Source organism: Hoplias malabaricus, chromosome 13, assembly GCF_029633855.1.
Source record: "Hoplias malabaricus isolate fHopMal1 chromosome 13, fHopMal1.hap1, whole genome shotgun sequence".
Taxonomy (NCBI): domain Eukaryota; kingdom Metazoa; phylum Chordata; class Actinopteri; order Characiformes; family Erythrinidae; genus Hoplias; species Hoplias malabaricus.
The window spans coordinates 20398412-20423512 of record NC_089812.1 but is presented as its reverse complement, the minus strand read 5'-3'; the positions used below and the strand labels follow the sequence as shown (position 1 = coordinate 20423512).

Genomic DNA, 25101 nt, shown 5'->3' with positions numbered 1-25101 from the left:
CCTCCGAGCGTGTTGAGTCTGATGAATAGAGGTTAGTGTTCTCCACCGAGCATGTTGAGTCTGATGAACAGAGGTTAGTGTCCTTCTCCAAGCGTGTTGAGTCTGATGAACAGAGGTTAGTGTTCTCCTCCGAGTGTGTTGAGTCTGATGAACAGAGGTTAGTGTTCTCCTCCGAGCGTGTTGAGTCTGATGAACAGAGGTTAGTGTTCTCCACCAAGCGTGTTGAGTCTGATGAACAGAGGTTAGTGTTCTCCTCCAGGCATGTTGAGTCTAACGAACAGAGTTTAGTGTTCTCCTCCGAGCGTGTTGAGTCTAACGAACAGAGGTTAGTGTTCTCCTCCGAGTGTGTTGAGTCTGATTAACAGAGGTTAGTGTCCTCCTCCGAGCATGTTGAGTCTGATTAACAGAGGTTAGTGTTCTCCTCCAAGCATGTTGAGTCTGATGAACAGAAGTTAGTGTTCTCCTCCGAGCGTGTTGAGTCTGATTAACAGAGGTTAGTGTTCTCCTTCGAGCGTGTTGAGTCTGATGAACAGAGTTTAGTGTTCTACTCCGAGCGTGTTGAGTCTAACGAACAGAGGTTAGTGTTCTCCTCCGAGCGTGTTGAGTCTAACGAACAGAGGTTAGTGTTCTCCTCCGAGCGTGTTGAGTCTAACAAACAGAGGTTAGTGTTCACATCCGAGCGTGTTGAGTCTGATGAACAGAGGTTAGTGTTCTCCTCTGAGCATGTTAAACTGATGAACAGAGGTTAGTGTTCTCCTCCGAGCGTGTTGAGTCTGATGAACAGAGGTTAGTGTTCTCCTCCAAGCATGTTGAGCTGATGAACAGAGGTTAGTGTTGTCCTCCGAGCATGTTGAGTCTGTTGAACAGAGATTAGTGTTCTATTCTGAGCATGTTGAGCTGATGAACAGAGTTTAGTGTTCTACTCCGAGCGTGTTGAGCTGATGAACAGAGGTAAGTCTTCTCCTCCGGGTGTGTTGAGCTGATGAACAGAGGTTGGTGTTCTCCTCCGAGCGTGTGGAGCTCCAATGCCTTTGTGTTCACAGCTACAGAAAGCTATGTGTTCACCATTAGTGGTAAGAGTGTTAGTTCAGTTTTGGGATCTATTTTTAGATTTAAACCTTAAAAAAATCTTAGATTTCTCACTCTCTGAAGGTGTGTGTGATCTCATGCTCCTCATGTTGTTTAAAAATACACTCCAACACTCAAACTCCTCCGTTTCCGTGGTGATGCATCACAGTCTTCTCATTCCTTGAGGAAGTGAAGTTGAGATTTAGAGCTTCTCGTGTGTGTGTGTGTGTGTGTGTGTGTGAGTGTGTGTGTGTGTATTATGTCATAGAGTACATATTTTCAGTTGTTTTAAAGGGGACATATTATGTATAAATCCCTAGTTTGGTGCATGGTCACATTAATCATATGTTGGACGCTGATCAGAGGACAGTCCGTATTCAGACATTTTCACTGTGGGTGTGGAGGAAGGTGTTTATTACTGGAGTATCCCAGTGATTTTAATCCCATCCGGACAGACAACTTCAGTCTCAGTTTTTTCTGGAGTGTGCTCTGGAGTGTCCTGAGCCAGTAAAACCAGCAGTAAACTTAACCCCAGGTTTTATTAATCCTGTGAGAACACAACTCTGGGTAATGTGATTCTGGACCCAACGCGACCTGAAATTAATAAGGGTTACAGACAATGAATGAATGAGTGAATAAACAGTCTATAACAGCAGGTATAGTAATTTCGTGAAGGATTTGTGGGAGTGAAGTTTAACATACATCTGTTTTGAAGGACTAGAAGATAAGATCATTGAGGGCTGGATATTTTTGGTTGGTTGGTTGTTCTCAGAACAGTACTCACAGTTTAAAAACTCCTGTAGCACTGCTGTGTCTGATCCACACTGTGGAAAACATGCACACAAAACCTTCTGCTATCATGTGTAAATGGAGTATCTGCTCCCATCTGTTATTCACACTGAGATTTCTACTGCACTGCAAATCCATCATAAACATTACTGGCCCTATGTATAAAAATACAGCTCCCTGTTCTCTGTGTGTTTTCCAGGTGAAGAAGTTTGTAAAGTTTCTGGACCCTGATGCTCACGGTCGGATCAACTTCAAAGATTTCTGCCATGGTGTCTTTGCCATTAAAGGTATCATCCATGCTTTATTTAATCCGCTCCTAATCTGTCAGAGATTCCCATTACACACACATTAAAAGTGCAGTCAGTCAGTGAGTCTCACATCAGATGAAGGATCGAGCTGCTCTGTCATCCCTGAACGAACTTTTTTAATGCTCCAAGGAGCGGGTCCTCACACGGAGGTGGACATATATTTTTGTTTATATTTGGTTCTGTTCTGTCCGATCACACAAGCTGGAACTGTTCTCTGGAGTGATGGAGCTCCACCCTGTGCCTTTGGGGCTAGCTGCGATTAGGTTGGGTTTGTTGTCAGGATGTGGACAGAGTATAAGAAGAGGAGCTGAGAGAGAGTGTGACTGTGAGTGTGACTGTGAGTGTGAGTGTGTGGGTGTGTGTGTGTGTGTGTGTGTGTGTGTGTGTGTTTGTATGTATGCAGTTAAAGCCCCTCTGCTCTGAATGTTTTATTAATTCATCACTGCTCCTTCTATAAATGGGTTTGTGTGTGTGTGTGTGTGTGTGTGTGTGTATATGATAAATTTAGAAGAGATAACACACACTTTATTTCTCTCTCTCTCTCTCTCTCTCTCCTCAGAATAAAGAGGATATTGACTTTTAATACTTAGAAGTCATATTGTTTTGGAAATGGATATAAATCTTGGTTTTATTTGATCTTAATTTAATTGATCTTAACTTTTATATTTGAGATAAACACAGTAAACTGGTGCTTTCTGCAGTTTACTCAAACACTGCATATGATTTCCACACACAAGCTTAAATGCAGCCAAGCAGCTGCAAATGAGCCTAAGATCATTTGCCCAAAATCAGCACCTGTCATCATTGATGTTTATGAGGTTGAATGCCATCAAATCCTGACAGCAGTTCCAGGATCTAGAGTATAGCCTGAATGCACTCCTGACTGTCCATACATTTCTGCAGTTTAAACCTCAGATTTATACCTCAGCGTTGACTCGACACAGAGCCTACGCCATTGTGACCATTTATTCTTTTGCGCTGGCGTCTGTGTTGCTTTGCAGTTACACCTCCACACCACTAGGGGCTGAATCTCAAACATATTCCTCTACACTCTGTAGTACACAGTGCAGTGGTGTAGTAGAGGTAATTTAATATCTGTAAAGTGCACTCTGTAGGGAGGAGGGCGCTGTTTGGGACGGAGCAGAGTTTACAGGAGGTTTCAGGAAAGAAACTAATACAAAGTGACATGTTGTTTTTGCCACATAGTTACATTTCTGGAGAGGGTTTGTATAAATTGGGCGTAACTCTGGTCCCTATGTTGCAGGTTGTGGGGACGTCCTTAAAACGGCTCTGGGGTCTCCCCCCATCGACAGACCCCCGTATCAGACACACAATGGGTACTACCAGGTATGAGATCTGTATGTCTCTCTGAGATTCTGTCTGAGATTCTGTCTCTGTCTCTCTGAGATTCTATCTCTCTGTCTGCACCCACCACTCCTTATACAGACAGCACGGCCACACCCACCACTACTTATATGGACATCATGACCACACCCATCCACTCCTTATATGAACATCACACACCCACCACTCCTTATATGGACATCACGACCACACCCACCACTCCTTATATGGACAGCACAGCCACACCCACCACTCCTTATATGGACATCATGCACCCACCACTCCTTATACGGTCAGCACGATCGCACCCACCACTCCTTATATGGACATCACGACCACACCCACCACTCCTTATATGGACAGCACAGCCACACCCAACACTCCTTATCCGGAGAGCACGATCGCACCCACCACTCCTTATATGGACATCACGCACCCACCACTCATTATATGGACATCATGACCACACCCACCACTCCTCATAGGGACAGCATGACCTCACCCACCACTCCTTATATGAACAGCACGATCGCACCCACCACTCCTTATATGGACATCACGCACCCACCACTCATTATATGGACATCACCACCTCACCCACCACTCCTTATACGGACAGCATGACCTCATCCACCACTCCATATATGGACAGCACACACCCACCACTTCTTATACGAACATTACGACCGCACCCACCACTCCTTATACGGACTGCACGGCCACACCCACCACTCCTTATATGGACATCACGACCGCAACCACCACTCCTTATACGGACATCACGCACCCACCACTCCTTTTATGGACATCACAACCGCACCCACCACTCCTTATATGGATAGCACAACTGCAACCACCACTCCTTATATGGACATCACACACCCACTGCTCCTTATATGAACATCAAGCACCCACCACTCCTTATACGGACATCACGCACCCACCACTCCTTATATGGACATCACGACCACACCCACCACTCGTTATACGGACATTACGACCGCACCACTCCTTATATGGACAGCAAAACAGCACCCACCACTCCTTATATGGACATCATGCATCCACCACTCCTTATATGGACATCACATACCCAAAACTTCTTATATGGACATCATGACCGCACCCACCACTCGTTATACGGCATTACGACCGCACCACTCCTTATATGGACAGCAAAACTGCACCCACCACTCCTTATATGGAAATCACGCATCCACTACTCTTTATATGGACATCACGACCACACTCACCACTCCTCATATGGGTATCATGCACCCACTACACCTTATACGGACATCACCCACCCCCCACTCTTTATACAGACATCACAACCACACCCAGCACTCCTTATTCAGACATCACGGCCACACCCACCGCTCCTTATATGGACATCATGGCCACACCCACAACTCCTTATAATGGAGTGACACTACAGAATGATGACGTCCAGAGTGTAAATCCATTAGGAATTTAGAAAACTCACTTCTTGGGTTTTGAAACTAGCCGTCTGTCCATGTGTGTATGTGTGTGTGTGTGTGTGTGTGTGTGTGTGTGTGTGTGTGACAATTTGTGGTTTGTCCAGCAAAAACTTGCTGTTATCCTGCAGCCTCTATGGACATTGCTCTGTCTCTCTCTCACTTACTCACTCTCTCTCTGTCTATCTCTCTCTCTCTCTTTAAATCACTGCTGTTAACAGGTAGAACCCAACACCACTCAACCCAACCCAATCTCAATCAGTCTCACACACACAACCCAACCCAATCTCAATCAGTCTCACACACACACACACACAAACACATACACAGCATCGCGCTCCTGTTCCCTGTTTAGAGTTTACAGAGAAATATCTTTTCACACAGAAAGAACTTATTCATCACCACTGGGCGGCGGTGTTTCGCTAGAAGTTGAGAGGATGAACCCAAGCTCAGTGAATGAAGGGATTTCTTACGTTATTTGTTCAATTCAATTCAATTGAGCTTGGCTTTATTGGCATGACTGTTTCAGTAACAATGTTGCCAAAGCACATAAACAAAATTACACTGAACATATATTTTTTATGTATTTGGAAAAAAAACCAAATACTTAATTATCCGATTATTTAAGCAAATTATCATTAATTACTATAAAAAATATTTAAAAAATACAATGAATAGATAAAATCAATAACAATAACTAGACAATCAATCAATTAGTTGAAAAAATAAAAAGATCACATATTATTAAATAAACAAAATAAGTGTATAATCACCAATAAGTGTTTACATTCTTATTTATAGTGTTTGGGTTGGGGGATCAGTAGTGTGTGGGGTGTTTGTGTGGGTGTTGATGGAGTGTGTTTAGGGGGTTATTAATGTGTGTGTGTGGGGGGGGGATTACTGTGTGTGGGAGGGGTGGAGTGTGTGTCGGGTGTATCACTGCGTGGGTGTGGAGGGGAGTGTGTGTGTGTGGGGGGGTATCATTGTGTGGGTGATTTCAGAGTGCTAGGGGGAGTGTGTGATGACTGGTGCTCACTGTCTCTCAGGCGGTGGCATGTTGCCACATATCTGGCGGCAAGAGTGTGTCCTTCTCCGAGGGAGATCTGTAATAATTCTAAATGGGTCAGAGTCTCCAGAGTTGGCTGGAGGTTTTTAAGTTTTTGGTTGAAATTTTCACGAATGAGTTCAGTGGGCAGTGGAGGAGAAAGTGCAGCTCTGTCTCGACCTCACCGCTCTCACAGTGACCACACACTCTCCGCTCTCTGGGCAGCCAGGATTTCTTATACCTGCCCTTCTCCACAGCCAGTACTTGGTCAGGATCTGTCTCTGCTGTGGATCTCTGACGGTGAAGAGATACTCAGCCAATTCATACGCTCTGTTTAGGGTCAGATAGCACTCTAATCTAGACTGGGTTCTGTTGTCATTGTCCCAGTGTTCTAGATAGGCTGATTTACTGTGTTTAATAATTTGAGTCTGATTGGACTTTGGTCAGCAGTGCTGGACTGGACTGTGGTGTGTTAGGATTTAGAGGGTTAGTTAGTCTCAGAACCAGCTGACAGAAGGGACTGGGTTTAGGGCTGAGCTCTTGGGTTCTCAGTGCTTCGTGCTGCAGTGTTATTCTCTCTCTCTCAAATTTTGGGAAATAAATTTCTGTTAATTGTTTGTATTTATCACACTCTGTAATAAAGTGCAGCTCTGTCTCTACAGCGCCGCTCTGGCACTGCCGGCAGTGTCTCTCTGCTCTGGGGAGCCATGTCTGTTTATAGCGGCCGGTCTGTACGGCCAGGCTGTGGGCGCTGGGTCTGTACCTGGTGTGGCTCTGTGTGTGTGGTCAGTCACTATGCTGAGATACTCCGCTACAGTGTACTGTCGATTTAGGGTCAGATAGCACTGCATTCTGCTTTGTGCCTGTGTGTGTGTGTTCCAATGGGTGATGTAGTTGTGTTTTTGGAGTGTTATAATTTGTTTGACTCTGATTGTGGGTGTTTCAGACTGGTCCTGATGGGGGTTAGAGTGTGTTAGTGAGGTCAGGGTCAGGACCAGCTGTGTGAGGGAACTGTTCTCTTTGCTCAGCTCTTGGCTTTGCAGGGCTTTGTAGTGATAGGTGTTTTAGATGTAGCTAATATTTAATCATTTGTTTTTGTATTCTCAGTAACAGAGGGTACTGGCCTAATTCCGCTCTGCAGTCGTTGTTTGGTGTCGTCCTGTTCACTTTCAGGATGCTTTTACAAAATCCTGTGTGCATCATTTTCATTGGGTATTTGTCCCATTGGTCAAATGTGTGGTTTTGGAGCGCCACCCACACCTCACTGTCGTATAGGAGAATGGGTTCTAGAATTGATTGGAATAATTTGAGCCAGATCCGAATTGCAATTTGAATGGGAATTTGGCGTTTGATGGCGTAGAATGCCCTGCGTGCTTTCTCTCTCAGTTCATTGACCGCTGGACTGAAGCTTCCTGTTGAACTGATCTTCAGCCCTAAATAGTTATACTCTCTACTGGAGTCTAACCTGTGTGTCCCTAGTGTGAAGCAGGGGGAGTGTCCCTGAGATCTGGGTCTCTTTTGGAAAATGATGGTTTTGGTCTTTTTCAGGTTGACTGTCAGGGCCCAGTTCTGACAGCACTGCTCCAGCAGGTCCAGGTTCTGCTGTAGACCCTGCTCTGTGGGGGACAGTAGAACCAGGCCGTTTGCGTAGAGCAGGAGTTTAATCTCTGAGTCTGAGACCGGGCGCTGCAGAACGCTCCAGCGTGGCCAATTCGTTTATATAAATGTTAAATAGTGTTGGGCTTAAGCAGCAGCCCTGTCTTTTTGTTGCCAATCTTTATACCGCACTTATTGTTTGTGTACATGGATTTAATAATGTCATATGTTTTACCCCCTACACCACTCTCAATAAGTTTGTAGAATAGACCTTGGTGCCGAATGGAGTCAAATGCTTTTTTGAAATCAATAAAACATGCGAATATTTTGTTTTTATTGTTTTAAACATGTGAGTCAATCAGGGCGTGTAGGGTGTAAATGTGATCAGATGTGCGGTGATTTGGTATGAATCCAATCTGACTCTTGCTCAGGACACTGTGCTTCATAAGGAAGTCTAATAATCTAGAGTTTAAAACACAACACAGTAACTTCCCCAAGTTACTGTTCACACAGATGCCTCTGTAGTTATTAGCGTCAAATTTGTCTCCGCTTTTGAAGATGGGCATTATCAGACCTTGACTCCAGACGTCAGGGAAGTGACCCACACTCAAAATCATGTTGAATAACTTGAGAATGGCCAATTGGAATTTTTCACTCGTGTGCCGGATCATTTCATTCAGAATGCGATCGGTGCCGCTTGCTTTTTTGGGTTTTAAGGCGGATATTTTGTTTTGAAGTTCCTGCGCAGTAATGGGGGAGTCCAGGGGATTCTGGAAGTCTTTTAATTAAACTATCAAGTTTAATTTTTCAGTGATGTTCTTTTGGCCTGGTGTTAAATTTGGGGTTATATCACTGTAGAGGGATCTGAAATGTGTGATCCATATCTCTCCGTTTTGAACCAATTCTTCTGTTCTAGATTTATTGAGACTGTTCCAGTGTTCCCAAAACCTATTTGTATTTAAGGACTCCTCAATTAGTGTCAGTTGTGTGTGTGTGTATTGTGCTTTTTTGACTCTTTTTTGAGTGTGCGTTTGTACAGTCTTACTGTCTCACAGTACTGAAGGCGTAAATCTGAGTATTTGGGTTTCTATGTTTCTGATTTGATAGATTTCTTAATTCTTTCCTGATTTTTTGACATTCTGTGTCAGACCACTGATGGTCCTTTGGTTTTTTGGGTTTGTTCTTTGGTTGTTTTAATTTGCATATTTTGGCAGTTTTATTAAAGATGTGGTTTATGTTTCTAATGGCCAGATTGACGGCTTCGTTACTGTGAGTGTAGGTGGCGTCCAGAAAGTTGTCTAAAAGTGTTTGAATTTCCTGGTGCCCGATTGCTTTCTGGAACTCTTGGGTGCTGTTTGGGGCCCATCTGTAAGGTCTCATGATGGTGTACAGCTCACTGGGCCGTGTGTGTGCATTGCTGTTAGTCTCTGTCCTTCTGAGGAACACAGTGATTTGGCTGTGGTCAGACAGAGGGGTTAGTGATTTGACGGTGAACGCACTGAGAGAGAAAGGGTCTAAATCTGTGATCATGTAATCGACAGTGCTGTTGCCAAGAGGTGAGCAAAATGTGTATCTTCCCAAAGAGTCTCCTCGTGTCCTACCGTTGACCAGGTACAGACCCAGACTCTGATGGAGCTGCAGCAGGTCCTGTCCATTGTGGTTCACCTGTGAATCAGAGTTATTTCAGGGGAGGTTAGTTAAGTTTCTTGGGTAATTATGTCCAAATATATAATTGTTACCGTGCTCTGTACTGAGGTCAGGTAGAGATCCTGTTACGTTCAGGTCTCCGCAGATCAGCACACTGCCCTGGGCCTGGAAGCTGCTGATCTGGTCATGGAGGCTGGGGAAGGTGTCCTCGCTGTAGTAAGGGGATTCACTGGGAGGGACATAAATGGTGCATAGGAAGATATCTTTTGCGGTTCCTGTGATTTCTTTTTTCATTTTAAGCCAAATTAGAGATTTTTCATATTTTAGTGGAATTATGAATTTTGATAATTCTGATTTGTACCAAATAATTATTCCTCCAGAATCTCTACCTCTTTTAATACTTCATCAATCTACTCCTCTGTGTTTTTGGAGTGTTGGAATTCATCTGGTGTGTGGAACTAAGTTCCATCAGATCCTCACAGCTATGTTCCAGTATGTGGAGTAAAGGAGAGTAGAGTGTGTTTATACAGTAAGAGAAATGCACTCCTGATTAACCCCTTTACTTCAGGGGGGAGGGGGGGGGGAGGGGGGGGGGCGGGGTGGGGGGAGGATGTGGAGGGTGTGTCACACAATTTTGGCCCGTGTACTGGGGAGTGTTTCTCTCGCTGGAGAAGACCATGGGACAGTGAGATTTGTGTGTGTGTGTGTGTGTGTGTGAGAGAGAGAGAGAGAGAGAGAGAGAGAGAGAGAGAGAGAGAGAGAGAGAGAGAGAGAGAGAGAGAGAGAGAGAGAGAGAGAGAGAGAGAGAGAGAGAGAGAGAGAGAGAGAGAGAGAGAGAGAGAGAGAGAGAGAGAGAGAGAGAGAGAGAGAGAGAGAGAGAGAGAGACTCTATGAGGGTGTATATGAGAGTGTGATCTCTGGGGACTGGTGTGAAAGTGGGGCAGAGCTGAAACAGCAGAGAAAGAGAATCAGAAACACACACACACACACACACACACACACACACACAAGCACACTGTTCTTACCTACTTTCCCTGCACCTGTACTCATCTCCTGAAAAATGTTCCTGTCCTAATACGGACTGTGAATCTTATTCTGATTCTGCTATTGATTCTGATGATGATTCTGATTGTGAAACAGGATATTTCTCCAGCGATGATGTGTGAGACCTCAGTGTAAGGGCTGATTCTCCTCCAAAGTTCCATATAAACGAATTCATTTTGAACTCAGGAGGAAAACCCCCTGGTGTCTGACTAATGCAGTAAACGATAATGAGCGGCTCATTCCTCCTGGCGGACCTTGATTTATTCCCTTGTTTGTTGGTTGTACAATGGCTACACTGTCGTTCATTTGTGGGTTGGGTGTGGGCTGGTGGGTCCGCCTGTGTCTGCGATGTCTGCCTCTGTGCTGAACGTGTACACAGTGTCTGTTCCGATCATTGTTCCCTCAGCAGCACGGTGCACAGCCCCCCCCCCCTCGGCGTCTCCGCTGTGTTAGACATGGTCAGAGACCTAGAGACGGTCCACAGCGGACGTTACAGCTAGAGGTTACAGACCAACACTACGGTGTCTGTGGGGTCGGGGAGTGGGGGGTGGGGGTCCTGGAACCCATCCCCTGGGGAGACTGAGGGACAACTGTCCTCACACCTGAGGACCACCATTGTCTGCATTATAGGTTGTGTGTCTATTTAAGATGTTTGCAACAAACACACAGGTATACACTTTCTCTGTCTCTCCTCTCTCTCTCTCTCTCTCTCTCTCTCTCTCTCTCTATTGTATTTCAGATGTGTGTGAGCTGAGTGTGATCACATGTCCTTCTCTCTCTCTCTCTTCTCTCTCTCCTCTCTCTCTCTCTCTATTTCTCTCACTCACTCTCTCTCACTCTCTCTCTGTCTCTCTGTGTCTCTCTGTGTCTGCATTTCACACACTCTGTGATGTCACTGCTAAGGGACTGCCCAGCTGAATAGTTGCTTAGCAACAGCAGACTGAGGGTGAGCGAGAGAGACACACACTTAGAGAGAGAGAAAGTGTGTGTGAGAGAGAGAGAGAGAGAGAGAGAGAGAGAGAGAGAGAGAGAGAGGGAGTAGGAGTGGCCAACAGCCCGACAACTGTTGCCAGATCGTTAGCGTCGGTGTGTGAGCGTGTGTTATGAGCCCTGGTGTGTGTGTGTGTTTGTGTGAGGGTGAGAGCCGAGGTGTATGTTGTAAGCCGTAGTGTTTTGCTCTGTGAAGCTGCAGTGTGCTGGACTCTAATCTCAGTGTGTGTGTGTGTGTGAGACAGAGAGTGTGTGTATGTGTCTAAATGTGTGTGTGTGTGTTGGACCTGACCTGTTGGATTATAATCTGAGATTTGGGAACGTGGATGAACTGAAAATCTGTGGATGTCTGCATTGGATGGACCTTCCATACTGACCAGCGGGGTGAGTGTGGGGGAGAGAGAGAACCTTGGGAGAGGTACTGTGTGTGTGTGTGCTGCAGACAAGTAAGATCCATTGTTTCAGTCCTGTGTGTGTGTGTATGTGTGTGTGTGTGTTTAAGGGTGAAGTGTGGTAAAGTGACCTTGGCTTTGTGAAAGGCTGTCAGTAGTATGATAAGTTTGGTTACGCTCAGGGTGTGGGTCAGTACCAATACTAATCACCAGACTGAGTACTGATCCGATACTAATCACCAGACTGAATACTGACCCAATACTAATCACCCCATACCTGTCCAGTACTGATTCTGATAGAAGACTTGTCTGATCACGGTACCTGATATCAGAACTACAGCTCTGGGTTTATTTTAAACACTGGTCTGATAGTGATGTCTGATTAAAGCATAGGCACCATGACCCTGAACTCCCATCTGAACTCAGGGGATCAGGTGATAATGAGTACTGATTTAATATGGATCAGATTTTTGTTTCAGTATTGATCCGATAGAGAACTGACGGTGACAGTGGAGTTTACTTCCTGGAGGTCGTGGGACAAGCTAGTGTTATTTACTTTGTGTGTGTGTGTGTGTATGTGTATGTGTTCTGAAATCAATGCAGTGTGTGTGTGTGTGTGTGTGTGTGTGCGCTGTGGAATTCAGTCTGATCCGATCCGATCTCAGTCACACCAGCGGCTGAATGAATTCAGATGAATCGTGCAGTAATCTGTTCCAGGGGAAAGAGGTCAGACCATTCACATGCTAATCAGACTGTGTGTGTGTGTGTGTTTGTGTGTGTGTGTGTTCTCTATTATGAGCCGTTGGTGACCTCCATTGTTGGTGTTTCTTTCTGGCTCTGACAATGACAGTACGAGAATGTTTAAAATTTAGCTAAAAACTGAATAAAAGAGGAGAAATAAATTTGTGACCTGATTTGGTCCAAACCCCACAAGCCCCACAGCAGCATTCTCCCCCTGTCTAAACAGCCTGTTTCAGAATGCCCACTTTCAGCGCCTGTTCCTTTAAATGACAATGAGCCACTCACTGTTCACCCTGACACCGAGCGCACAGCAGTGAGGAACGAGGGGCAGAATCTGTTTTTTTAGCTGTTTTCGCTTGGTTCTTTTTCTTCTCCGTTCTTATTTTCTCTGTTTTCACTGCGCTTGTTGTGTCTGTTTTGCTGCATTTAACCTCATCTTTGTGCTCTCACATACACATGGGTCCAGCGCTGTGATTGGACAGACTCAGATGAGGGGGGAAAGGCATTCTAAACTCTCTGCACTTGACATCAGAAGCGGAGCAGGATCAGAACGACTCGTTTTATCCCATGATTTCTAACTCAGGCAGCACACAGAAAACTGACTGGGGTCTTATTTCACAGTGTGTGGGTTGGTAGACTATTAGGGATAGGTGTGTTGCTCCAGGGCACCTCAGATGTAGATGCAAAGGGGGGAGACAGAGCTGTTCCTTCACTTCTGACTCACATTTTTACTGCCAGTCCTATTAGAGTTCAATAGAGTAAACTCAACTGGACTCTATGCTCTGATTGTTCCCTGGTTGGTTTTCCACTCCCACAGCTCCCCTCTGATATGTATCTGTTGTCATCTGTAACCCCATTTCTAAGGGGAACAGTGGGCTTTGCGGTGTAACACTCATGGTGTACTGGCATCTTGTTGTTGTTTGGTACTGAACACATCTTCATCATCAGTTCAGACAGATCAGTAGAATTTGTTCCTTCCTTGTTGCAGCGTCCAACTCTCTCTGGATTCTTTTATTGGCCACCTATCCAAGGAGCATTTGAACCTCTTCAAAAGACCACTGTAATTTTACAAGCTGCTGTCGTGAATCGGATAAAAACAAATGTGATCTCTGCTTGGAGAGTTGGTGTTGGACGTCTGCGTTGCATGGCGTAGAGTGAGGACTCTCTCTAAACAATCAGCGCTCTGTAAGGTTTACACGCCACGGTTTAGTCCCTACTCGGCTTGCTCTGAACCCTGAGAGAACAGCGACTAAACAAGAACCTGCTTCCAGAGCCAGGACCAGATTTACCTGGTGGATGAGGAGAGTAGAGACCCTGCAGTGGAGAAGTGTTTGTGTCTGTGGAAAAGTGCTGTGGTATTTACTGAGGAGTAAAACTCTTTGAGCTTTGAGGTCAAGATGTTCTCACCCTTGTCCAGCAAAGGGACAGGAGAAGAACAGAAGTTAATGGAGTTTTGAATACTACTGATACTTTAAAAGGAATGTGTGTGTGTGTGTGTGTGTGTGTGTGTGTGTGTGTGTGTGTGTGTGAGTGTGTGGGTGTGTGTTCAGGTCAATGTTGCCCTCCCCCAATCCCCATAATGCAAAGTGACCTTTAGGGAGGGGGTCTCACATATTTGAGGACCACCTGCTGTGCATGTTTTTAAGTGTGTGTGTGTTCTCCAGTGATATTCTTCCTTGTAAAGGAGCTGGAAAGGTCAGAGAACAATAGCTACTGCTTTCACTGGAGTACCTTCTTTCTCTCTCTCTCTTTGTTTCTCTCTCTCTCTCTGTTTCTCTCTCTCTCTCTCTCTGTTTCTCTCTCTCTCTAGCTGACTGAGTGATGTACAGGAGTTTAAGTTTAACCTCAGTGAGCACTGTGTTTGTGGTTTGTGCGGTTCCTCTGGTTCTGCGGTGCAGCCGATTCTCAGTCTGAATCCTGGCTCATTGTGTTTACCCACTAAGAACACAAATTAACCTAATGGAGTAATCTGGGGACTTACTGGTGTCTTACTGGGGGCTAAACACATTTGGCTGTCAGATCAGGAGTGTAGGATCTGGAAGGGGGGGCACAGTAGGACTGTTTTAGGAATGTTTGGGAAACCTTGGGAAATTCTGCTGCCCCATAGCATTTCCAGAACCTGTAGGTCCACTGGGCGTCAGGACTCAGATGGGAGACCTCCTCCTAGGAGAGGCTGGGTGGCTGATCGAGGTGCTGTGTGTGAATGAGACCACCTGTGGCATTCGTCCTGGACTCTACACAGTTTTCATCTAGCTGGTAAAGATTCCAGGTAAAGTCAGAGTCAGCTCATGTGTGAACAGCACTACTAACGTCATGTAGCTTCTCCTGCAGGAGCTGCACAGGCTCTGCCTCAACCCTAAAGCACACAGCATATTTCCTGCTGTGAGAGTGATGCTGTCGCAGAAAATCTCCCACTGTGCGCTGCATGTGTATAAGAACAAATCCAGGACATCTCTGGACCCCATACTCCATGAGCAAAGGAGATATTAGATTTAGGAAAAATGCTCCAGGGTGCTTGATTAGGAATGTTACATTTTGCAAAGTTATGTATTTGCGAAAACTAGTGGTGCATTTTCCACTGCATGGATCCGGCTCCACATGGCTCGACTTGGCTCGGCTCGGCACACTTAAAGCATGTGGCTTTTCCACTGGCAGGGCTCCCCCGTGAAATGAGCCAAGTCATGTAGGTTCCATCCAGCAGAAAACCAGCTTAAAACTGTAGGTGAGAGCTAAATGCAATGGAAGAACCACTTCTGGATCCATAAAGAATGGTCTGTTAAAGAGGTGAATGTGAAGAACATGTAAAATGTTTAAAAATACATCACTCGATGTACATGTTGTTAGGAAAAATGATTCTTTATGGAACCAAAAGTGGTTCTTTTATGGCGTCACTCTGGTAACACTTTGTAGCAGATTTATTTTTAATCTGATTTTTATTTGGAAAAAGATATAAAAAATAAAAACAGAAATATGCTGTGTGTGTGTTTCTGGGCTGTGTTCAGCATAACGCCAGGCTCTGTCTCCGCTGTTCTCATTGTTCTCCAATGTTCTCACTGTTCTGGAGCTCAGGAACCATGGTGTGAAACACTGGGACTTTAATAGACAGATCTCTGCATTTCCACATGTGTATCATATCTCTATCGGATCTGACTGCACAGTAAACAATGGATAAACCATGACTGTCCTGACTCTATCACGCTGAAACCCAGCCCCCACAGCGCCCCACTCTAGTGATGTATCTTTGGTTCCTTTCAAAACTGGTGGAAATGCGAGGCTGGTTCAGTGGAGAGAACCAAGGTTCCAATAATCCTGAAAGGAACTGGTTAAAAAAAACAGAATTCTTTTGGTGGAAAAGCATGGAGAATGGAGAAGCTTCCAGGCCTCAGTCTTGGCTCCATCTCAGCTCCATCTTCTCTGTTCATGTTCTGTGTGTGATGTCAGGATGTGTGTGTTGTGGTGCTGCTTTGTGACTGGGACTGACTGTGGAGCCTCAGTGTTTTGTTTCAGATCACAATGATCCAGGAACAGAAGAACATTGGAGTAGAGTGAAGCAGTGGAGAGTGGAGGACTGCTTTATTATGCGCTGCTATCTCTCTCGCTGCTCTTTTTGCATCAACACATTCCTCCTCTCTGCTCCGGAGGGACGATGAACTCATAAAAAATTCATAAAAACTCTCATTTCTCTGAGACTCCTCGTCCAGGAGAGAAGCCACACTCCAGATCACACTTTTTCACAGCCGTTGGGAGACACACACTCCTCCGGAAAACATTCCCTCATTAACCCTGCTCACACAGTTTATATCACAACACTTAGGCTTCCCAATTTATACAAGTCTCCAGTTCCCTCATCAATGACAGCCCCCCGTCCAATCACACAGAGGCACAAAGAGAACACACGCTTCCTCTGAGGGACGTGAGGCTGTCCCACTGCTTCTTTATGAACTGCTGCTAATGCAACACTGAGGGATTATTCAGGATTTTAATAAAAAACACTTTATACAAATTGATGCTGCTTTCTGTTCAGTATGTGCTGGAAAATCCTCAGGTGTTAGCACACATCCCTAACTGTCAGGATCACGGGGTGGACTGACGGAGGCGGACGCACTCGCTAAAACACAGTACTTTATTAACGAAATATAACAAAACAAAGAGACTTTAACAGAAAGACAACAAACAGGGAGCCAAGCAGGCTAAACTGGACAAGGGGAGCTAAACAGGGCAAACAGGACAGACAGACTAAAGAGATAACCAGACTACAAAACGAAACAACGACAGAGGAAATGAAACGACAACATGAAACGACGACGTGGAAAACAATGACGGAGAAACTGCAGAGACAGACAGACTTGATAACTTGACAGACTTGATAACAGTACAAAGGAGAAATGTCCGACAAGAGGAAGTGAGAGAAGGGGACTTAAATACACACAAGGACACCTGAGACTAATAATGAAGGGGCAGGATTACAAACAACACTGATGAGGACACTGACAAAGAGGAGGAAAGAAGGCGGGACAAGGACGGAGACATGGACAACAACAAACAGAGCCATGTGCTGAGAGAGCACATGGCGGGGAAAACAGACATGACAGGACGAGGGCGTGACACTAACTCTGTAAATGGGAAAAAAACTAAGCGTCTCGCTCTAAAATACCTCTCTGTGCACCATGAGAAACGGTCTGGATGGTGGAGAGACCTCAGAATTTTGAAAAGCAAGAACTGAGATGATGATGTTGCTCTATTCCTGCTCCATAGGGGGGTAACACTGACTTATTTTTTCTGTTACAGTGACATTACTTAAGGTGGAACTGACTCTAAATTCAGGAGAGCGCTACCTGCATGAAAGTAAACACAGAGCAAAAGTGTTACAAAACTAAACAGCTCGAGTTACACATGAGTTTCTGTGGGAATTCCAACAGTGAATAAACACTTACAGACAATTTACACTTCAGACACCAACAAGATACAGTCGCTTCTTACCCACACACACCACTCCACCTTAAAAGAGCTTCTGAATGTAAATAAACCAGAGAGAACTGCAGTTCCCCAAAAGCAAAGATTTTCTGACTCTGTGTTTACTTTTAAATAACTTTTAAAAAGACTAATTTTACATTTATATATACAGCATTTAGTATTTATCCAGAGCGACTCACAAAAAGTGCTTAGTGTTAGTGTGTGTCCTTGCTCGTACAAATAGGTTAGGGTCCAAACTCCCTCTGACGCGGCCAGAACAAGGGCCTGTGCTGATACCTAGAAAGAACAACACGTAGTAAGTGCAGTACACAATACGATCTATAGTCAGTGCTCAAACCTAGAAAGAAAGGAATTAAGTGCAGTGCAGTCTGTTGCAGTGAGCACAGAGAGATGGGTCTACAGTCTGCGTGTGAAGACCATAAGAGAGTCTGCTTCTGGAAGTCAGTGGAAGCGCCACCATCTGGGTGCCAGGACGGAGAAGAGTCTTGATGCTAGTCCTCCGTGTGACTTTAGGGACGGCAGAGTCGTGTTGTACTTGAAGCTGGAAGGGCTCGACGTGTGGCTCAACTCTTCACCATAATGCAGGGAGGGGCTGGTCCGTTCTTAGCTTTGTAGGCAGCAGTAGAGTTTTAAACCTGATGTGGCAGATACAGGAAGCCAGTGAAGAGAGCGCAGCAGTGGAGTGACGTGGGTAAACTTTGGGAGATTGAAGATGAGCTGTGCGGCTGCGTTCTGGATCAGCTGAAGAGGCCTGCAGAGGAACACCAGCCAGGAGTGAGTTACAGGTGTCAAGCCTAGAAATAACTAGAGACTGGACTAGCACCTGGGCAGCCTCCTGAGAAAGGAAGGGTCAGATTGGCCGGATGTTGTACAGTAGGAATCTGCATGACCGGTTCAGGTTCGCGATATGGGCTGTGAACGATAGCTGTTCTCCAGATGGAACAGTTGAGGAGTTCTCAAATGAGAGCAAGGTCATGGTGAGGGCCAGCCGTTCCAGAAATGAACAGCAGTTCAGTCTTGCTAGGATTCAGCTTCAGGTGGTGAGCTGTATTTTTAAGCAGTCTTGAGTGGTTTAATACTTTATTGTGATGCGTTGTGTAAAGCACTATGTGACTTTATGTGAAGTGCTGTAGAAATAATTTGACTCAGAATGAGGAAGGGGGCGACATTAAAAGATGCCTCTAGGTAAAGATCAGTTCTGTGGTGGGGGGTGGGTTTGGGACGCTCTACACACTGCTGTGAGCCTGTAGCTGTTTTGGAGTTGTCCTTTCAGGCACACATGGCACAGTGGGAGATGCTCTGTCAGAAATGTTCAGCATGCTTTAGGCATGTAGTGGATCCTATGAGGAATGTTTTGGTTCTGTTCACACAGGGGTCCCTGAGACATTCCCCGGACTGTGCACCAGGGGCAGGATAAGTTCTGGGGAATGTCCGGGGACAATGTTATGGGCGTTTGTGTTCACACTCACAGCTCCTCCGTGTAAATTCAGAAACAAAATTTGGGCGTTACCGTGCAGGTATGACAGGGGTTTGGATGATTGTGAGTGTGTTTTCTTTTGGTGTGAATTCTCTTATTGTGGGGGTCTCACAACACTATGGATAAAATACAGTAAAAATACAGTAAGAATAATACTATTTAAATAATCTTGATTTCAAAAGAAATCTAGCAGGAATTGTGGAAGTGTGTGTGTGTGTGTGTGTGTGTACAGTCTGAGTGTAAATAATGAATGCTGTTTTCCAGACACTTCAGGCTGGGGTTTGTATCCAGGTCAAGTGAGACTGTGTGTGTGTGTGTGTATGCCTGTGTGTGTGTGTGCTTTATCTTTATTTATCAGCATATTAGTGTATTTTACTACAGCCAACACCTGCGCGTACAGAAATGGACACACATAATGTGTGTGTGTGTGGTGGGGGGTGGTTGGGGGGGTTTGTCGGTGATGGAGAGCTTGACTTTGGTCCAGAACCATCGTGTCGTGTGTAAATCTTGACGCAGCTTTTGTTGAAGGCTGTTCCCTTAGTGGAACTGTCCTCCCTCTGTTCTTCAGACCTGGCCTATATCTCAATGTGTGTGAGACTTGAGAGTTGTGTTTGTGTGTGTGTGTGTGTGTGTGTGTGTTGGTGTGTGTGTATGTGTGTGTGTGTGCATATTGTGTATGTGTGTGTATTCCAGATTGGTGTGAACACTAACTCACAGGTCATAACTCACCGCTTTAATGAAACCCACTATAAATATCTCAGTAAAGAAACTGTAACACAAACATACACACACACACACACACACACACACACACACAGAACTCTCAAGTCTCTAACTCTATACCCATTCTAAACCTCTGTAAAACAACACAAAATGAAATGACGTTCTGGAGCAGCTGCACATGAGCATGAACCCACCATGCCCAATGCCAAGCAGAAGGCAGAATACCATCAAATCCTCACAGCAATATTTTGGTGTGTAATATAAAACCTTCCCCGGAGAGGGCAGGGGCTCTTCCTGCAGTGACGAGAAACACACAGCGAGTCTTTATCCCGTTATTGAAATGTGAGGTGAATTCTAAACAGATAAACAGAAGGGATTATGGGTATTTGTCTTGTTCTCTGTGAAGGGCTGTGTGACGTGGCCTCTGTGTGTGTGTGTGTGTGTGTGTGTGTGTGTGTGTGTGTGTGAGTGTGAGAAAGAGAGAGAGGGTTATGTAACTACTGTCCACCTTAAATACCGTCATATCGTCAGCATCTTGGCTGTGACATTTCTGCTAGAGCCGGGTTGCCAGATTGGTTTGACACTGAGTGTGTGTATTTTTAGTGAGTGTGTGTTGGAGTGTGTATATTAATCCTGGTGTGTGTACTGATAGTGAGTGTGTGTTTGTGTTTCAGCAGGCCTCTCCCCTCATCATGTGCACTGAGCCGTTTCCCGACTGTCCTCTCTATCCGAGTGAGGGTCCAATCACACACGAGTCGGACATGGACAGCGGAGCTCCCTCTGAAACGTCCGAGAATGGTCGCCATGACGACAAGGAGGAGGGACTCGGAGGACTGTTCCTCCCTGGAAACAAGTCAGTGACCTATGGGCGGGGTATAATTTAAATACATTAGATTAGCACTGTGACGTCTCACTAAATTGAACATGGCTGCCCCCGTGTGGTCGACCCGCGCTGTGATTCATAAACCAGTTGATTCAGGAAGGACAGCAGTCTGATTTTAAACCCTGATTCTAACACTCTAAGGCTTAGTCCCATTTCTCCCTCAGGCCCCTACCACTGAACCCTCCCCCTGGGTGTTTCCTAGAAGGTCTTGTTGGGAGAGAGGGTGTGAGGTGGGGTGGGGGGTATGAAGTGTAAGGGCGACATGACTCTTCAGACTGAGATTATTTACAGTCATGCTCCAAACGAAAGGTTCTGACGCCTTGTGAATCAGCGGTGAGATGCTGTGCAGCGCCCAAAGAAACCCAAAGATGTTAGTATTTCCTCCTTTAAACTCTATGATCCCTAGTGTTTTATCTGAGTTTAATGTAGTTTACTTTACTTCAGAACAAGCAGAAAACAGCACGAGGAGCAGCTGGAGTTAGCTGTAAATTTACAGTTCCACCTTAAATAGTGTAAGAATTACATTCTAACTCCTGATGCTACTACAGCATTTAAGGTGGAGCTGGAAGTGTGAACAGAACTCTGCAGAATGAGAATCTGAGTTGAGCTCCATATCACAGAAGAGTGAGTAGAGGGGGGTAGTCTCTGATTGTGGAACTCTTCTGAAGGGGAATAAGGCCCTAAATGTAACTAAAGTCCAGCAGCTCCTCTGATATCACTGCAGACTGGTGCAGAGCTGCTACAGAGCGCCCCTAGTCGCCTGGGAATGACGCGCTGCTCTGTTTTATTTGTGTTCTGATGATGTATCAGGGTCTTGAAGGGTTGTCCCATGTCATGGGGGAGATTTAACCACTGTGCCCTGTAACTCAGCTCCAAGAGGATACTCAGAAACAAGGGGGAGGGGGAAATGAGGAATGGGATTGAGCCTAACCCTCTCTAACCATAACCCTGACCTTAATCCCTAGGTTAGTTGTGACTTGTTTGGTATTAGTGCAGTAAATCTTCTGAAGGTTCTGGTTGGTGTGTTTGTGTGTGTGTGTGTGAAGCTCCTGTGTGCTGGTCCACTCTGCTGCTGCCTCAGTGATCTCGGCAGAGGAGCAGTTTGAAGACTACGGCGAGGGAGAGGATGTGGACTTTACGCCCAGCAGCCCGTGTCCAGACGATGAGACGAGAACGAACGGCTTCTCTGACCTTGGCTCCTCGCTGCCCTCCAGGTCTCTGACCAACACACACACATCAACAATGTCTACACACTATTCTTCAATGCTCAGGACCCCACAGAACAGGTATGATGTCCTGACCGACACACACTGTGCTGTGACAGATGAGCTACTGTCTCTGACTTTACATCTACAAGGTGGACAAAAGAGGGAGGAGTGTCTCACAGAGTGGATATGGAGTGGACACAGGGTTAAAACTTCCAGCAGCACTGCTGTGTCTGATCCACTTGCACCAGCACAACACACACTAACACACCACCACCACGTCAGTGTCACTGCAGCGCTGAGAATGATTCACCACCACATCACACCTGTTCTGTGGGGGTCCTGAGTGTGAGGAAGGTGTTTCTGATAAAGTGACCAGTGGACGGAGCTAATAACCCTGTTTTGTCTGTAGCGCTGGTCAGACGCCTCAGAAGATCAGACATCTGTACAACAGCGAGCTGCTGGACGTCTACTGCTCACAGTGCTGTAAAAAAGTCAACCTCCTCAATGACCTGGAGGCTCGGCTGAAGAACCTTAAAGCAAACAGGTGAGTTTCTCAACACACACACACACAAACACTCAGAAACACACACTCATACACAGTAGTGGGGCAGTAATCAAAAGTGTGTTTCTTTCTTCATTACAGTTTCTTCTGACAAGATGTTGGAACATTGCTGTGAGGATTTGGTGGCATTCAGCCTTCATGTAACCATCAATTAGCCCTTTTTCACAGGTTCCTGAACCAGAAAAGTTGGTTCCAAGCTGGAACCAGAGAACAATGGTAACACTGTCCTGACTCTATCCCTTTATCTCTGGCTATCTTTGGTTCCCTTCAAAACTGGTGGAAGACCCAAAGTTCCAAGAATCAGGAACGGAACCTGTTCAAGAACCAAAGTTCATTTGATGGAAAAGGGCTGTGTGAAGGTCAGGGGCTGGTGTTGGGGATTAGTTCTGGACCACACTTACCACTCCAGTTCATCCCCGAGGAACTCCATCATTCCACAGAACACATTTCCACTGTTCCACACACCAGAGGAACCCAATTGCTCCAGAGAACACAGTTCCATTGTTCCACACACCAGAGGAACTCCATCAGTCCAGGGAACACAGTTCTACTGTTCCACACACCAGAGGAACCCCTTCGCTCCAGAGACCACAGTTCCACTGCTCCACACACCAGAGCTGGGGGTGTATTCCCCTCTGGTGTGTAAAGTGTTGTTGTTTCCCTCCTCGCTGAGGGTGTGAGTGATGTTAAATTTACTGTGTCTTCTCTGGGTGTCGGCTCTAAGCTGGATTTATTTTTCTTGATGATTCTCTTTAATCATCCCACTCTCGGCCTTTATCCATCACCATGGCAACACTGCATCCCGACCGAGGCTCCGGGGGTCTCTCCCTTCCTCTCTGCAGAGAGAGAGAGCGACAGAAAGACAGAGAGAGGGAGAGAGATAGAGAGGGAGACTAAAATTAGCCAGTGGAGGGTGGAGAGGTGGGGGAGAATATCTGCCTCTGTCCCAAAACAGATTATTCTGTTTTGCACTAGATTCAGCATTTTTTCAAAATCAGTTTGAGCTCTGGGATTCACCATCCCCAACAAATGGAGAGCATAATCACTCCAGCAATGCTGTGTGGAACAGTGGAACTGTGTTCATTGGAGCGATGGAGTTCCTCTGGTGTGTGGAACAGTGGAACTGTGTTCTCTGGAGCGATAGAGTTCCTCTGGGATGAGTTGGAGTGGTGAGTTCCCCAACACCAGCCCCTGACCCTCACTGATGACGATGATGAGGCTGAGCTCCATTAGATCCTCACAGCTATGTTCCTGTGTCTGTTGTGAAGAGCAGGGATCATATCTATTTTAAACATGTGTGTGTGTGTGTGTGTGTGTGTGTGATGTAATAACTAAAGGATCTTAAAGGGTGATGTGGGTGACTGGGTGTTATGTAACCCTCCCCATCGCACACACACACACACACACATACACAGACTCAGAGTGTGTATAATTAGTCGACTGTTCTATTTTTACCAACTCTGTTTTTAGTGTAATCTCCCACCACTGCAGTGCTCACTCCAGCCAACAGAGGGCAGACAGTTCACCCCAAACGTCCCTGTGTAAACAGACTGGACATTTAAGAACACTGTTCTCTCTTCCTTCCTTTAGAGTGTGTGCGTGTGTGTGTGTGTGTGTGCCTGAGTGCCTCTTAAAAATACAGTACACCTTTTCTGGCTGTTACAGACACACACCACAAACACACAATAGTGGAATTAAGAATATTTACCAAGCTCTGAGCGGTGCTTAACTCCTCGTCCTCTCCCTGATATTCTCCCTGTCTCCTCTCTTTCAGCCCCAACAGGAAGATCTCCAGCACGGCTTTCGGGAGGTGAGCTCTATCTCTAACACAACACTACATCCACCGCGGGTGGCGAACACCTGCTCTAAGAAGAAAAATAATAATGAGCCTTAATTAAAGACAGCTCTCTTCATCAGGATTTAATTCATTGAATACTCTCAGAGGATACTCTCAGATGGTCTCAGATAATTTCAGATGGTCTCAGATGATCTCAGAGGATCTCAGATGGCCTCAGAGGATCTCAGATGGTCTCAGACTATCTCAGAGGGTCTCAGAGTGTCTTTAAAAAAGTTTCAAAAAATTTGGAAATGTCTGGATAGCCTTTAATGATCTTGAGATGTTTTCATTTGTGTGCAACAGGTTCACACAGTATTTAATGCTTTTAAATAGCTTTAGAACAATAATCTGAACTGACCTTTAATTATCTTGATCAGACTTAATTACACACAAAATAACTTAAAATAACAACACAAATTATTGTCTTGAATTTTGACAGATGACCTTTCTAACTCTCTAACACTCTCTCTTCTCTCTGTGTCCCTCTCTCTCTCTCTCTCTCTCTCTCTCTCTCTCTCTCTATCCCTCACTCTCCCTCTCTCTCCCTCTCTCTCTCTATCCTCTCTCTCTCTCTCTCTCTCTCTCTCTCTCTCTCTCTCTCTCTCTCTCCAGGCAACTCTTCCACCACAGTAATTTCAGCAGTAGTCAGGGCAGTACAGAAGATCTCTTCAGAGACAGCATCGACTCATGTGACATCGACATCACGGAGAAGGTACTGAGACACACTCTGACCATGGAGTCCCTCTTACACCCATCTCCCTGCAGCCCGTGTACCAATTAAACATTGCTGTACCCCACTAAAATCATGGTGGTAAAAGGTAAAGTGTGTGCTGGTTTGATGAGCAGAACTACAGAGTACACCGTCACTACATTTCCCATCATGCACTAGTGCGTTTCCAAAAGCTTGAGCAGCTAATGCTTTCAGTCTTTCAATGCTTTCAGAGTTTTTTTTTGTTTTGTACAAAGTAAAGCCATGTATCCACAGTAAAAATAAA

General features: G+C 45.5%; 1 protein-coding gene across 1 annotated transcript in view; it reads left to right on the top strand.

Moving 5' to 3' along the window:
• LOC136664454 (rab11 family-interacting protein 4A-like) overlaps window positions 1-24887 on the top strand; it is a 31409-nt gene extending 6522 nt beyond the window's left edge. The window contains exons 2-8 of the mRNA XM_066641635.1: window positions 2057-2144; window positions 3430-3512; window positions 20291-20469; window positions 21546-21713; window positions 22117-22251; window positions 24044-24079; window positions 24719-24887. Of these exons, the coding sequence (XP_066497732.1) occupies window positions 2057-2144; window positions 3430-3512; window positions 20291-20469; window positions 21546-21713; window positions 22117-22251; window positions 24044-24079; window positions 24719-24887 (858 nt within the window). The remainder of the gene's footprint in view (window positions 1-2056; window positions 2145-3429; window positions 3513-20290; window positions 20470-21545; window positions 21714-22116; window positions 22252-24043; window positions 24080-24718) is intronic.
• Window positions 24888-25101: the final 214 nt, after the last annotated feature.